The following is a 12,193-nucleotide window of genomic DNA, read 5'->3' on the forward strand; positions in this document are numbered from 1 at the left end:
TTGACCTGCAGCAAACTTGACCTCATGTACTAATCAGTTGTTTAAATAGAACATCAGTAAACATGTTGACCAAATTATATGAGTCTAGGAATGAAAATTAATGGAACCTAGCAGTGCAGATTGTTTCTCTGCCAAAAGAAAGTGCATAGTAACACAATATGACAAAACATATCCCCTTAAAAATCATTTAGGCATTCCCTTGAAAAAAAAACAAAACTATAAGGCAACAAAGAACTATTAGATTATTTCTTATTGTCTAGTACAATAAATGGAGGGAGTGTGTAGATTCATGTTGATCACTGTGAATTCAAAAGAAAACAACATACCTGACTAAAACTACAAGCGATGCAACATTCTCGATTGCCTATCAAAAAATTTATCACCTGAAATCCCCCTACTACAGTTATCCTACTTTTTCCCCATCTTAATTTGAGATGACCCGTTGGCATGTTACACATTAACATGCATAATCAATAGCTCGGCAACTATTATGAATATATATGTTGCTATATATAATAAATCAACAACTGAACTATGCGAATCAAGATTGTTTTACATCATGCCTCCAAGTTAAGCTAAAGAATTAACTTTAGCAATTCAGTGGAGGAGGAAAATAAGGTAGTGTAATAGTGTTTTTGATCATAGGTCGATCAGAAAGGATACTAAGGTGCAGAAATTGTTAGGAAAGGAGCACTAATTGATTTAGATTCAGGGAATGACATACTCCTTGGATCTTCTTGCTCAAGTCAGGCTGTGTGCTGTTCCTGCTCTCCCCACGTGACAGGTGGCTGAAGATGCCCGCGTGTGCCCCTGCAAGAAGCAGCAGGAAGGACCACCTAGACCTAAAAAAGGTGGCGTGCAACTGACTTGCCCGACGCACCTTCTCCATGGTGGTACCCCGCTGCACAGCCAAATAATGTGATGCCCGTGACTTAAAACAGGGAGATTACAATTTAGTTCCACAGTCTAATACTGTCAATCTTCTATTTCGAAGTTGTAACTCTACTACAGTCAAGCAATGAAACCTAAATAAAGCTACTACACATGTTGCTCAAAATCAGGTCCATGAAATGCAAATCATATAGTACGCATCCAGCTCATACAATCAATTCACAAATCAGAAGGCAGTGGCACAACGTAAAGAGAAACCAGCTGATAACATTCCGCAAACATTGATTCGGAGTAAGGCTGATCAACACACGATAGGCAGATGATATGAACAGACATCTGAAGCAGACATCAAGATACAGGTGCATTCATGGTAGCAGCAGCACACATTTCTTTGACTCTATGAGCATCAGAATGCATGAACAAAATGAACCTCACATGAGTAGTAGTACCGGTACCACATGGAGGAAGAGCACTAAGCCGATATTGTGACAGACAAGGGGTAACGAAAGAGAACGGCTAGCAAAATGGGAACAAACACATGAGAACATATGGTGTGGATGTACACACTAAGGCGCCAGCAAATACACAACTACATCGAACGGCATTAGCATACAGACAAACGGAAGCAAAACCTATGGATAAAAAACAACGCTGAAGGCCACCAAATTAACGATACCACCTTAACAAATGGGAAGCACCTGTGGCCTTGCGCAAAGGCCAACCATAGGTGAGCACACAGGGCACGCACGCAACATGTGTAGCCGCGCACAAACAGACCAAAACCCATAGCTAAGCGTGTCTATTGTAAAGAGCAGTGAACTGCGATTACCCGTACAGCAGACGCGGAACCGATACGAGGCGTGGCGGTGATAGGTAGACGACCGCAGCAGACGGTACACCTGTGGCCATACACGGTGCAAGCAAAGGCATCAACACGGAGTAAGAAACTAAACCCTGACGCCGAGGGACGTTCCTGGATGACGCCGGCGCCACAAGAAATTACCTACATAACCGCTCCGCGCCGTTGAACCGACAGCACCGAACCTGTCAATCAAGGCAAACATCAACAGAGCAGTGAACATGGCGTCGCATGTGGAGCACGAAGGGGAAAATGCGTAAGCAAAAAAAGGGAACGCAAAGAATCAGGCAAACAAAGCGTCGAACAAGACAAGGGCAAGCCCAGCAAAAAAAGCAGGGGAAACACGATGGGCGGAGGCGGCGCAGCGGCGGCGCGCACTGTAGTGACGAACCCTAGGAGGCCAAAATAGACGCGGAGAGGTAGGAGCACCGCGAAGAACCGGCGAGAACTCAAGAGAGGACGAAGGCGCAGGGCAAAACGGAACCATAGAAACGAGAAAGCAAGCAACGGATGGAGAAGGACGAAACCACGGCGGCCAAGAAAGGATCGACCAGCAACAGTAGAAGGAATCGTAGACGGAAAGGAAGGCGAAGATGACTGCAGCCTACCACGCAAATTGAATGGGAGAAGGAAGAGGCCCGGCGGCGAGGCGAACGACGGCGACGATGATGAGGACGGACGGAGCGCACGAAGACGCGACACCGAGGAAAAGCGAAGCGGAGAAAGGGGATGGGGAGGGCGAGACCTGGCGGCCCAATCGGCCGGCCGCCGCCGAGATCGAGAGGGAGAGGGAGGGAGAGAGAGGAAGAAACGACGGGGCGGAGGCGGCGGAGGCGCGGTTCACATGAGGAAGGGCGGCGGCCTCGGGAGAGCCCGAGAGAGGGAGACGAAGGGAGGCTTCTTTCTTTTTTTTGCGATCTGGGACGAGGAGGGGAGAGACGGCGATGTTTTCGTGGAGGGGGCTCTGCGCTGGAGCGAGCGGCCAAGTGAATCTGGAGCGTCGATTGCAAAATCGAACGGCCGAAGGATTTTAGGTGACGTGGATAGCCTGGTTGACGGCCAAAGCTTCCTGCTCTGATAATAAGAGATATGGTTGTACGGTAAGATAATTTTTTAATTGCATGTATATTTTTTTATTAGTGGGTCTTACCATAAGGTTGATCACTAACCTAGATTTACATGTTTTGTGACCGCATGATCATATGTTTTTTTGTACGGAGGGATTAGTTGGATTTGGGCCCAACTGGAATGCTCTGGCCCCTGCCAGAAACCGAACCCTCCACACAAACCCAACGCGCACAGGTAGTATAAAGCTAGGTCAGCTCAACGCGCACGCGTCCAGCCAACACAGCGCGACGCAACCGACCCCACCGTCCCTTTACGCGAAGCATCACCGCGGAATCTAACTCGCCGCTGATACGCGAGTCGTCCTCTTCGTCTTCTCTCGGCGATCGATCGAAGAGGGGGAGGGAGAGATGGCCGAGAACCCGCAGCTGTTTGGGAGCGGGATGCCGGTGCCGTTCTACGGCGAGACGTTCGTCCTCGCCCGGGACGGCGTCGAGTTCCACGTCGACAAGATCCCGTCGTAAGCAACCTCCCGCCTGCTGATTTTGCGATGAGGATTTAGGGATTGCCAGACCTAGTTTTCTAGGTTTTCTTGGGGTGGAAAATAGTCGGTTACAATGGATTCCGGTTTCCGGATGGGGATTTAGGGATGACCGGAGACTATTTAGTCAAATACAATGGATCGAAGGGGACGTGGAGTCGGCCCAGCATCGAGGGTGGTGCTGGATGGGTACGCTAGAGGTGGCGTGGTGGCCGGCCTGAATTTAGCCCCTCGGAGGGGTTTTCTGCTTGGCAGGTCCTGGCGCGGATGGCCATTGGTCCTGCTTCTGGCCCTTCGTCTGGTGACGAATCTGGTTGGTTGGTATATTTCATCGATATGTTTATGCAAAATAAAGCTACGATGTGAATTTGAGTATGATCTGTACAATTTCATCTATTTACTTTTTTAGAGAATTTGGAGCGCCGGGTGGGAAGAATTGTTGTTATATGAGAAAGGGGAAACTGTCTATCCTCGTATGGTTGATATTTAATTAATCTTTCATAGGCTACAACAGAAGTACAAAAAACAGTAGTAAAATAGTTTTTCTTCTTACTTGTAAGATTGAGCATCATTTGCCATCTCATTTGCCCATTGCCCACTTTACTTGATAGGTGGATTTAATCTCCGGATAAGTCTTAAACCTATGCTTATGTTGGAAGCTTCGTCTTTTTAATAGTTGCTCTCGGCAAACATACCTAACCATTTGTTCCTAATGCTGCTTCTCTTGTTATTATCAATCAGAGCTCCTGGCGGTCAAGTGAAAACTAAAGGCACAATTTACCTGTCTAATATAAGAATGGTGTTTGTTGCCAACAAGCCTGTTGGCAACTTCTTTGCTTTTGATATGCCACTGGTAAGTAATGCCATTCTAAAAGTTGGTTCTTTGTTTCTGCTCTTAGAAGGGCGGGCCTGTTGCAAGCGGTAGAGTCTTACCGCCTATGACCGGAAGGTACCGGGTTCGAGTCGCGGTCTCCTCGCATTGCACAGGCGAGGGTAAGGCTTGCCACTAACACCCTTCCCCAGACCCCGCACAGAGCGGGAGCTCTCTGCACTGGGTACGCCCTTTTTGTTTCTGCTCTTATATTATTTGAACAAAATGCAAAGGGCAAAAGCACAAAACAAAAAAGGATAGAAAAAAAAGTGCAATGGTACCAAAGCTAATGTTGCGCATATGACGATATGACGATTCACCCTTTTGTCGTATGTAATGCTGTTTTAGGAGAAGGTCCCCAGCATATGCTAATCTTTGTATCTTGATGACTTGTACTATTGACCTCATTCTTAAGTTTTACTGCATTTTTCTTAATAAAATTTGCTTGATAGTGGAGGCATTTCACTAGTATGTTATTACAAAGAAAATAGTCTCTCCAATCCTGTCCAAAGTGCCTGGAGGCAAAGCAAAACCTATAAGACAGATGCTTATGTGTGCTCAAACATCTAGGTGAATGTAGTATCTTGCTAGCCAAGTGAAACAAAGAAATGGAATGAGCTAAAAGAGTAAAAAGAAAGGCCCTGTTGAATCTAGTTCAAATCAGTTTTTAGCTATAAAGGGCTTTTCCTTGAAGTGGTGCCTGCTAATATCACACATTGTATTGCTACATGGATAATCTCATCCACTGAGATCCAAAAGACATTCAAGGACATTGTAGCGATCAAGCATTCATCAAAAGTAATATAATTTCCTCGAATGCTTAATGGATTTTATTGGACAACAATTGTTTATATATCAGTGCAATGTGGGGTTTTACCATATGCTTTTTAAATGAAATTGCAAATGGTATGGCACTTCTTTACTAAATTTAGAAGGCCTTTTTGGCTTGTTGCTTCCTTATCTTGCAACCTGGCTTTTGTTGAGCACGTGAGCTTGTGGGCTGTTACTGTATTAGGTGATTATCGAGCAACATGGGGAATATTTGGTCTACCGATATGGTGATTGTTGGTGGTTGTGGTGTCTACCGTGTGTCATGGTGGCTAGCCCATTTTATTAGGTGCTCAAGTGCTGGTTCTTTTTTTTTTAAAAAAAAGCCTAGGTGCTTTTGCTTGATTCAGGGTTACTTTACATGTTGGGACTTTTAAGAAATGGTTTCTTCACAATATCAGTCTAAATGCTCTTCCTTGCTTAATTCTGCAGTTGTTTGTGCACGGTGAGAAGTTCAACCAGCCCATATTTCACTGCAACAACATCTCTGGATTCGTTGAACCAGTGAGTATGATGGAATGCTTGGCAGAGAATACAACTGAGATTCAGTCACTAACATCGAATGTTCCAATGCAGGTTGTTCCAGACAATCAGAACAGGGCCCTGTACTCAACTCACACCTTCAAGATCTTGTTCAAGGACGGAGGCTGTGGTACTTTTGTTCCTCTCTTCCTGAACCTGGTTGCATCTGTGCGGCGCTACCACCAGTTTGAAGCCCAGTCTGCTGCTAACATGGCACCGCGTGTGGACCCTCTGCAAGCGGCACAGACTCCTGTTGATGACATGATGCGTCATGCGTAAGTGCTCACAATCTAACAACTTTTACTCTTGGCTATCCGCTGTGAACTCATGTTAGTTGATATATGTGCGCAGGTATGTTGACCCAAATGATCCTACCAAGATTTTCCTTCAGCAACCTGCGCCTGAATCGCAGCTGAGGAGGAGAAACTACCATGGCCCAGCTGATGCGAATTAGCCCTTGGCTGGGTTGGCAAAACTCATGCTCAATTAACTGTTGTGTCCATTTGAGCATTTCACCTATCCCTGCCGTTTATCACAACTGACTTGCATATTCGGGTGTCCCCGTGTCCAGTGACCTTACATCGTACATAATGTTGTGAGTTCTCTCAATAAGTGATGTACATAAGCAGTGGCGTGTTGTCGTTCAAATATTATTGCTGGACGGATATAGTTGTTGCTTGTATTTTGGCCGTGGACTTGGATATTGCTGAGGCAACAACTATTGTGCTGGTGCTTCATGTTTCTCTGAATCTATCCTTGTTCGGGGCTTGTTGGAAACTAGGAATCGTATATGTGTATATGTTGATATCGTGGTTTGACAAACCAAAACTGTTTTTTCATTCGGTCGCTAATGGCCAGAAACAGGACATGCATGTTTTGTGATCATCATCATCATATTACTGATACTGACCATCTCGGTTTAATCTATGCGAATGTTGATCACCTGACGAGGCTGGTGGAATGCTGGCCAAATGGCCGTTGTGCCAGTTCTTCCGCTCCTCGGTCCCTAACGCTATCGCCCCTAGTGCCAGTCCCGAGTGGATTATGCAGTCTTCGAAGTCATATTTGGTGAGGGTGTTTGTAGGTGTCATATTTAGCGAGAATGTTTGTAGGTGGTTATTTTCTTGCTGTTTTTACAGTGCGATCGTAGGTGCCATATTTAGCGAGAATGTTTGTAGGTGGTTATTTTCTTGCTGTTTTTACAGCGCGATCTTTAAGGCTCTGGCCCGCAGCGGACGTCCAAAGAAGAAGACCGACCAATTTGGTGTTTGATATACTCTTGGTTTTGTGTCCTTTTGTCCATCGTTTGAACTAGCCTTTATTTTTTTTTTAGATATATTAGATCTGAAACACTCTTTTGAGTGTTTTTATATATATATATAAGTTTTTTTTTCTGCTCCTCCTTCCCTCGTGGTCTGAGCACGTTCGAGGGTCTGAGCACGTTCTTCCACTCCTCTCCCCACCATTGTCTGCGCGAAGGCCGTGGGCGTCATTGCCTGCCTGGACCGAAGCGGGTTGGGCGAAGGCCGTGGGCGTCATTGCCTGCCTGTCCCGCTTGGTTCGCTACCAAAAATTGCCATGCCAAAGAATTGATAAGAAAAACATGCTAAAATTAGGGCAAAAATATTTGCCATAGATTTGGCACACTAGATGTTAGTAAATTTGGTAGGAAACTAATAGCTGCCATGGTACAGTCCGCCTTATGCCTTATCAGCCATGGTATGGTGTATAATATTTTTCTCTCGTAATAAAACAATCACAGCCGGTTTATTAGCCGCAAAAACCATCAGCCAAACTGCTGCTCGGCTTGCCTAAGTTTTGGCTAGCAAAATTTTGGTCGTCAACCCATCAGGACCTGCAGCCCGTACGCTCATGGAGGCCCGTTCTGGGGTGAACGGGGCCTGATCTGACACAGTCCAACTTATTTACGTTGTTGCACAATTGCACGAGCCCAACAGGTAATTAGCCCATCAATAATCATCTGCGTCTAATAAAAAGGAAATACCCTGAAAAAAATAAAAATAAGCAAATTGTACTGTAAACTAATCAGTCCTCGTCTTGTCGCCAAGCTCACCAGGGATTTCCTCTCCGAGTCCTCCCTCGCCTCTCAATCTCTCATCGCCCTCGCAAGGATCCCCTCTCGCCGGCCCGGTCGATTCCGCCATGGCTTCCGGTAACTGCTACCCCCGGGCGCCCCCAATCCACCTCAGCACCGCTAGTCCCCGCAGCTCTCGCTGCTGTCTGTTGTGGTGCTTTGTTTGGTCGCGTTATTTGGTTGTCCGTGTGACTCCTTGGCGCGCTGCCTGCAGCTTAGATCCGCACGGGGCTCTATTTTTTAAGTTCCTTCTTTGCTTGTTTGGGGCATTTGATTTGTATGGATAGGTTTAGATCGGTGCGGCAGGGGAGGGAATTGCTTGCAGGGGACAACGTTTCTGGGCCGGGGAATTAATCTGCGTGCTGAATCAGTACGAGGGACCGAGGGAGGGTAGTTGGCATCTGGTGGTGGATTTGGGATTTACCTTGGTGCAAATTTCGTAGGTCATGTATCGGTTTTCTTACATTACCACTGTTCCGTTCACTGATTGCTTTATGAATAATGAGCGATTTATATTAGATGATGCGTACACAGAAACTTATCAGTGTGCTTAGTGACATGGAAGCTTAATAAAGGTGCTTATATCCTGGTCCTCAATACAGGCCTAGTTGGGGAAAAAACTGAACCATTCTGTGCTGTTGCTTGATGCGTCTTAGAGCTTTTTGATCAGGGGAACTATAGTAATTCTATGCGGGCATTGTTTGCTACAAGTTAGGATTGTCGAGTATGCGATTTTGGCTGTGTGAATGATTAGGCTACAAGAAGTAATTATCGTATGTGTATTGTTTGTAATAGATAATTTTGTGATCTCTAATATTCTCCCTTTTGGTCTACGCAATTATCTTTCAGACGAGAGCAAAAATTCAAAACCAGAGAAGCCGTCTTCAGCAGCTGGTGCAGGCCTCCCCAATCCTTTTGATTTTTCTTCTATGAGCAGCTTGCTCAATGTAAGCTCTCTTGCTATTGCCTTAATATGTTTTGTTAAGATGTTTATGTTGTAGGTGTACAATATTTTTTCTCCTGGCCGAGTCACATTCCTCTTAATTCATTTTGTTAATTTTACTATATACTAATATGCTCGTCATGTGCAGGACCCATCAATAAGAGAGATGGCGGAGCAAATTGCAAGTGACCCTGTGTTCAACCAGATGGCTGAACAACTTCAGAAAAGTGCTCAGGGCGCTGGAGAACAGGATATCCCTGCATTGGATCCTCAACAGTATATGGAAACAATGCAACAAGTCATGCAAAATCCTCAGTTTGTGTCAATGGCTGAGCGTCTCGGGAATGCTCTTATGCAGGTACCATGCTTTGATTTCCCCACTTGCTGCCAGGGTTATACCCAGATGGCGATTTCCCTTATGTTTTCTCCTTTTGTGACAGGATCCTGCTATGTCCAGTATGCTCGAGAACTTGACCAGTCCAGCTCATAAGGAGCAGCTTGAGGAGAGGATGGCCCGTATCAAGGAAGATCCATCCTTGAAGCCAATTCTTGATGAGATAGAGAATGGGGGTCCATCTGCAATGGTGAAGTAAGTGTTGTACTATTGTCTACTATTGTTATCCACGAGATCTGGTAGCTTTAAATTGCTGATATAATTTTCTTTACTAAATTGAGGTATTGGAATGATCCTGAGGTTCTTCAAAAGATTGGCCAGGCAATGGGTGTTAACCTTCCCGGAGATTCTAGTGCATCCACTGTGCTCTCTGGACCCGAAGAGACTGAGGAGGAAGGAGGGGACGACGATGAGTCCATTGTTCATCACACTGCAAGTGTTGGTGATGAAGAGGTAATGAGTTAAAAGTGACTTTTGATCTGACTTCTAAAAGGATTGAACAGCGTTGACGTATGTGAGTTGGGGCCTGTTTCTCTTGATAGATTTATGTTATAACTGGCTTTCTTGGGCGTTTATCTCTTTGAGTCTTGCTTGTAAATGAGCAATTGAAACTGTAGATCCTGCTTATTTGGTATGGATCCTGCAAGTCAGTCTTCATTCCTTGAATTAAAGTAGATCCTGCTTATGCTTGTATCTGATAAATTCAGTTCTTTCCTCTCTCTTTTTTTGAATTAGGAAAATCTGTGGTTAAATTATGAAAGAACTTTTCATCTGGTTAGCAGTATTTGGGCCCATTTGGAGAACGAATTCTCCGAAACTCCTAATTGCTGTTTATTTTCTAAATGGATATTTTCCCTGAACATTTTTTTATATAAAACAACAATCTTTTATATGCCCGGATGCCCTTTAAATGCTTGCCACTAACACCCTTCCCCAGACCCCGCACAGAGCGGGAGCTCTCTGCACTGGGTACGCCCTTTTTTTTTATGCCCTTTAAATGCTTGTACTCGTTCTTTCTTAAGGCTGCATTTACAATTTCGATAACACAACAGGGTCTGAAGAAAGCTTTAGATGCTGGAGCAGACAAGGATGAAGAAGATGCCGAGGGAAGAAAGGCTTTACATTTTGCATGTGGCTATGGTGAGGTAAGTGAATCTGTTAAACTTTCTTAAATGGGAAATGGATTATGCAACATGCCAGCTAATGTGAATATACTTATGCCGCAGGACTTCCACTATTTTTTTTCTTATTTGTCACTACTATTTGTATGTTCCATGAGTTGATCAACAAACATTGTTTGGTTGAAATTTTATTTCTACCAGTGCTTCTTGTTGCTGCTCAATTGTTTTACTTTGTGTTATGCAATTTCTTCATTTAACAAATGTTTTATTTTATTGCAAGGAATTTTCTGCACTTTTTGATCCTTTGTTGTGATATTTCTGTGCTGTTGTATAGTTTTAGATATATGTAGTGTTCTGATTTAGTGGCCACATGTGGTTATATCATGACATGTCTAATAGAATTAGTTTTCAATGTGTGATCACAAATACAATCTGGAGCATGCTGTAGTGCTGCATTTCTGTTTGTTTATTTGCATATTTTAGATGTCTTTATTAGTGGCAACTAATTGAGTGATGTTCTGTATATTTAGTTGAAGTGTGCGGAAATCCTCCTGGAGGCGGGGGCTGCAGTTGATGCGCTAGATAAGAACAAGAACACTCCGTTGCACTACGCTGCTGGGTATGGTCGGAAGGAATGCGTGGATCTTCTGTTGAAATATGGTGCCGCTGTGTAAGTCAACCATCTGTTTTTCTTCTTTCTTAACATTGGTGATTCCAATCTGCCATTTGTGCTTAACTTGTTGAGACGATTACAGCACGCTCCAGAATCTGGATGGGAAAACCCCCATCGAGGTTGCCAGGCTCAACAGTCAGGATGAGGTTCTCAAGTTGCTAGATAAGGACGCATTCCTATAGAGAACCGCCAGGCTAAAGTGTATCAAGCCGTCAAACTATTGGTGTTACATTGGTTTATTTATCTCGGTTTGGTGTGGTTGCGTCTGTAACTTGTGATTTTGATGTTCTTTTCATAGCGAATGCCGTGTTTCAGCTAGTCCCATGTGTCTGAAGTGCCTGGGCCTGTTCTTGTGCTCCATATGGATCTGTCGTCACAGTTGTTCGTTGTCTCAAGAATCGATTCGATTACAACCATTACAGTCATTCTGAAGGCTATTTTCCTCAATGTTTTCTTGGGGTGGGACCGTGGGGGGTAAAGGACTGACTGTAGTAGCCCCGAGGTCCTGAAATCAAACGGTGCAGTACAGCCGCAGCCTCCGGGGGCAACAGTTTTTATCAGGTATAGTACAGGCAGAAATGGTGCTTACAGCTTGGTGCTGCATCACCGATCAGCGATTTTGGATTTGTTGCGCGTAACTGATGCGTTCTCCTACAGAGCTGTCAAGCTGCACCGGTATGCAAATGGCGACGGATGTCCTACAAGCTGTATGTAAGCTAGCGAGATCGTACAGGCCGCCACCACAACACCAGGCCCGTCCGTCGTAGTAGACGACAGCACTCCCCTGCGGCTGTCCGAGAATCCGAGATGGAATTGCTAGGCCTGGCCGCCTGGGCAGTGTCGTCTCCGTTAACGACGCCGTAAACAGATAGGCGTATCGGTTCTTCGTCGCAGGCACGTACGTCGCCTCGCTAGTCGCTAGGCGTCACCTTCTACGCAGATCAGCCCAGGCAGTCTCCTCAGCTGAACGTCGAGCCGCGCCTGCTCTCCGCTGCTCGCCTGCTCCGCTTGCGCATCGGTGGTTGCTCTCCAGGTAGACTTGCCATGATCGAGCTGCCTATTGCTCTGTCCATTTTAAATTACAAGACACTTTACAGAAAAAGTGAATGTGTTTACATGTTTGTGTTTGCACCGTGATTCACAATTTCAAAAAAGGTCAAATAATCCGCTTTGAATTATAGATAATCCAGAACAACAGATTCCGTTAATGCCACGTCCTACCTCACATCTGCGTATAATCAGATTTTGATTATCCATGTCATGCATGTCTAAAGATTAAGAGCATCTCTAAATCATTTTGTAAAGCTAAGGGCTTGTTTGGATGGACTAGAACTAACAACTAGTCATATTAGCTCCTATAAGTAGACTAGTGAACTAACAACTAGTCCAT

At 44.9% G+C, this 12,193-nt stretch overlaps 2 protein-coding genes across 3 annotated transcripts; both read left to right on the forward strand.

Annotated features, from left to right (window-relative positions):
- Positions 1-3,075: 3,075 nt before the first annotated feature.
- On the forward strand, positions 3,076-6,326 carry LOC136552111 (UPF0664 stress-induced protein C29B12.11c-like). Its single transcript, XM_066543654.1, has 5 exons — positions 3,076-3,335; positions 4,098-4,209; positions 5,488-5,559; positions 5,632-5,852; positions 5,929-6,326. Exons 1-5 carry the CDS (start codon positions 3,226-3,228, stop codon positions 6,029-6,031), a joined length of 618 nt encoding a protein of 205 aa, XP_066399751.1. The 5' UTR covers positions 3,076-3,225; the 3' UTR covers positions 6,032-6,326.
- A 1,270-nt stretch (positions 6,327-7,596) lies between these two features.
- Positions 7,597-11,222, forward strand: LOC136552112 (ankyrin repeat domain-containing protein 2A-like). Of its 2 annotated transcripts, none has more exons than XM_066543655.1 (8): positions 7,597-7,750; positions 8,522-8,619; positions 8,764-8,973; positions 9,056-9,204; positions 9,291-9,462; positions 10,062-10,154; positions 10,661-10,800; positions 10,886-11,222. In XM_066543655.1, exons 1-8 carry the CDS (start codon positions 7,741-7,743, stop codon positions 10,983-10,985), a joined length of 972 nt encoding a protein of 323 aa, XP_066399752.1. In that variant the 5' UTR covers positions 7,597-7,740; the 3' UTR covers positions 10,986-11,222. The 2 variants fall into 2 exon arrangements, with proteins under 2 accessions (XP_066399752.1, XP_066399753.1); XM_066543656.1 differs by having other exon boundaries at positions 7,606-7,706; positions 8,520-8,619.
- The last annotated feature ends 971 nt before the right edge of the window (positions 11,223-12,193 follow it).

This window comes from Miscanthus floridulus, chromosome 4 (genome assembly GCF_019320115.1).
Source record: "Miscanthus floridulus cultivar M001 chromosome 4, ASM1932011v1, whole genome shotgun sequence".
NCBI lineage: Eukaryota > Viridiplantae > Streptophyta > Magnoliopsida > Poales > Poaceae > Miscanthus > Miscanthus floridulus.

Excerpts from the sequence above, each read along its gene's own strand:
- LOC136552111 (XM_066543654.1), top strand. The coding sequence starts at position 3,226 with ATGGCCGAGAACCCGCAGCTGTTTGGGAGCGGGATGCCGGTGCCGTTC. Across the intron at positions 4,210-5,487 it reads TTGCTTTTGATATGCCACTG|TTGTTTGTGCACGGTGAGAA; the intron begins GTAAGTAATGCC and ends TTAATTCTGCAG. Across the intron at positions 5,853-5,928 it reads GATGACATGATGCGTCATGC|GTATGTTGACCCAAATGATC; the intron begins GTAAGTGCTCAC and ends ATATGTGCGCAG.
- LOC136552112 (XM_066543655.1), top strand. Across the intron at positions 8,620-8,763 it reads CTATGAGCAGCTTGCTCAAT|GACCCATCAATAAGAGAGAT; the intron begins GTAAGCTCTCTT and ends CGTCATGTGCAG. Across the intron at positions 10,801-10,885 it reads TTGAAATATGGTGCCGCTGT|CACGCTCCAGAATCTGGATG; the intron begins GTAAGTCAACCA and ends AGACGATTACAG.